General features: G+C 62.7%; 1 protein-coding gene across 1 annotated transcript in view; it reads right to left on the bottom strand.

Moving 5' to 3' along the window:
• The window catches only part of TNS3 (tensin 3), an 84,539-nt gene that overhangs the window by 32,311 nt on the left and 51,246 nt on the right, over positions 1 to 982 (bottom strand). Inside the window, exon 11 of the mRNA XM_014530527.1 lies at positions 3 to 117. Coding sequence (XP_014386013.1) covers positions 3 to 117 — 115 coding nt within the window. The remainder of the gene's footprint in view (positions 1 to 2; positions 118 to 982) is intronic.

Below are 982 nucleotides of genomic sequence, written 5' to 3'. Positions count from 1 at the left end.
ACAGGGTGTGGTCGCTGTGGTCCGGGCTGCTGGCGGCGGGGACGCCGGGGTCCAGGGCGCTCTTCTTCCTCACCTTGGCGTACAGGCTGCCGTCCACGGGGCCCTGCGTGTGCAGCACTGGGGGAGGGAACAGAGAGGCCGTCAGTCCAGGGGGACGGGCCCTGGGAATGGGGTGGGCATCTGCCCAGACAAATAACTCCGAACGGACAGCGCACAGCACCGGGTCCCCCAGCCCTGCACCCGAAAGCCCACGGACAGCAGCTCAGGTGACCAGTATCTGCCCGGGACGTTTCTTTTTCCTTTTTTGTTAAAGGAATTTTTCTTTTTAAAAAAATATTTTTATTGATTCAGAGGAAGGAAGAGGGAGAGAGAGACAGAAACATCAATGATGAGAGAGAATCATTGATCCGCTGCCTCCTGCACGCCCCCTACTGGGGCTGGAGCCCGGGCATGTGCCCTGAGGGGAATCGAACCCGGGACCCTTTGGTCTGCAGGCAGACGCTCTATCCAACGAGCCAAACCAGCCAGGGCCGTGTCTGCCTTTTTATGCAGCGACGGTCATTCAGAGTCGCCTGCCGGAGGGCTCGCTGTTAGTTCCACCACCAGGTGGGATGCTGAGCTCAGCCCTGCCTGCTAATCCCCGAAAATCAAGCAGGAACGGTGCCCGAGGATCAGGCAGGCTCCCCTCCCCGCCGTCAGCACCCACGGAGCCAGGCCCACTCCTCCCGGACAGACAGCGCTGGGATCTGCTCAAGTCTCGTGTCCTCGAAGGAGAAAGAAAGGGCAGGACCAGCCTTGGTCTCCCCGCTACTGCGGCGTCTCTGGGCCAGGGAGGGGCCGAAGCGCGAGGGGCAGGACTCAGACACGGAGGCCGACGCCGCCACGATCGCCACCCAACGGCCAGGAAAGGAAAAGGCGGCCTTGATGTGCGGGGAGCCCCCCCAGCGGCCAGCACCAAGGCCCCCTCGGGGGACAGGCCTGC

This window comes from Myotis brandtii, unplaced genomic scaffold, assembly GCF_000412655.1.
Source record: "Myotis brandtii unplaced genomic scaffold, ASM41265v1 scaffold743, whole genome shotgun sequence".
Taxonomy (NCBI): Eukaryota; Metazoa; Chordata; class Mammalia; order Chiroptera; family Vespertilionidae; genus Myotis; species Myotis brandtii.
This window is presented reverse-complemented; position numbering and strand designations above follow the sequence as displayed.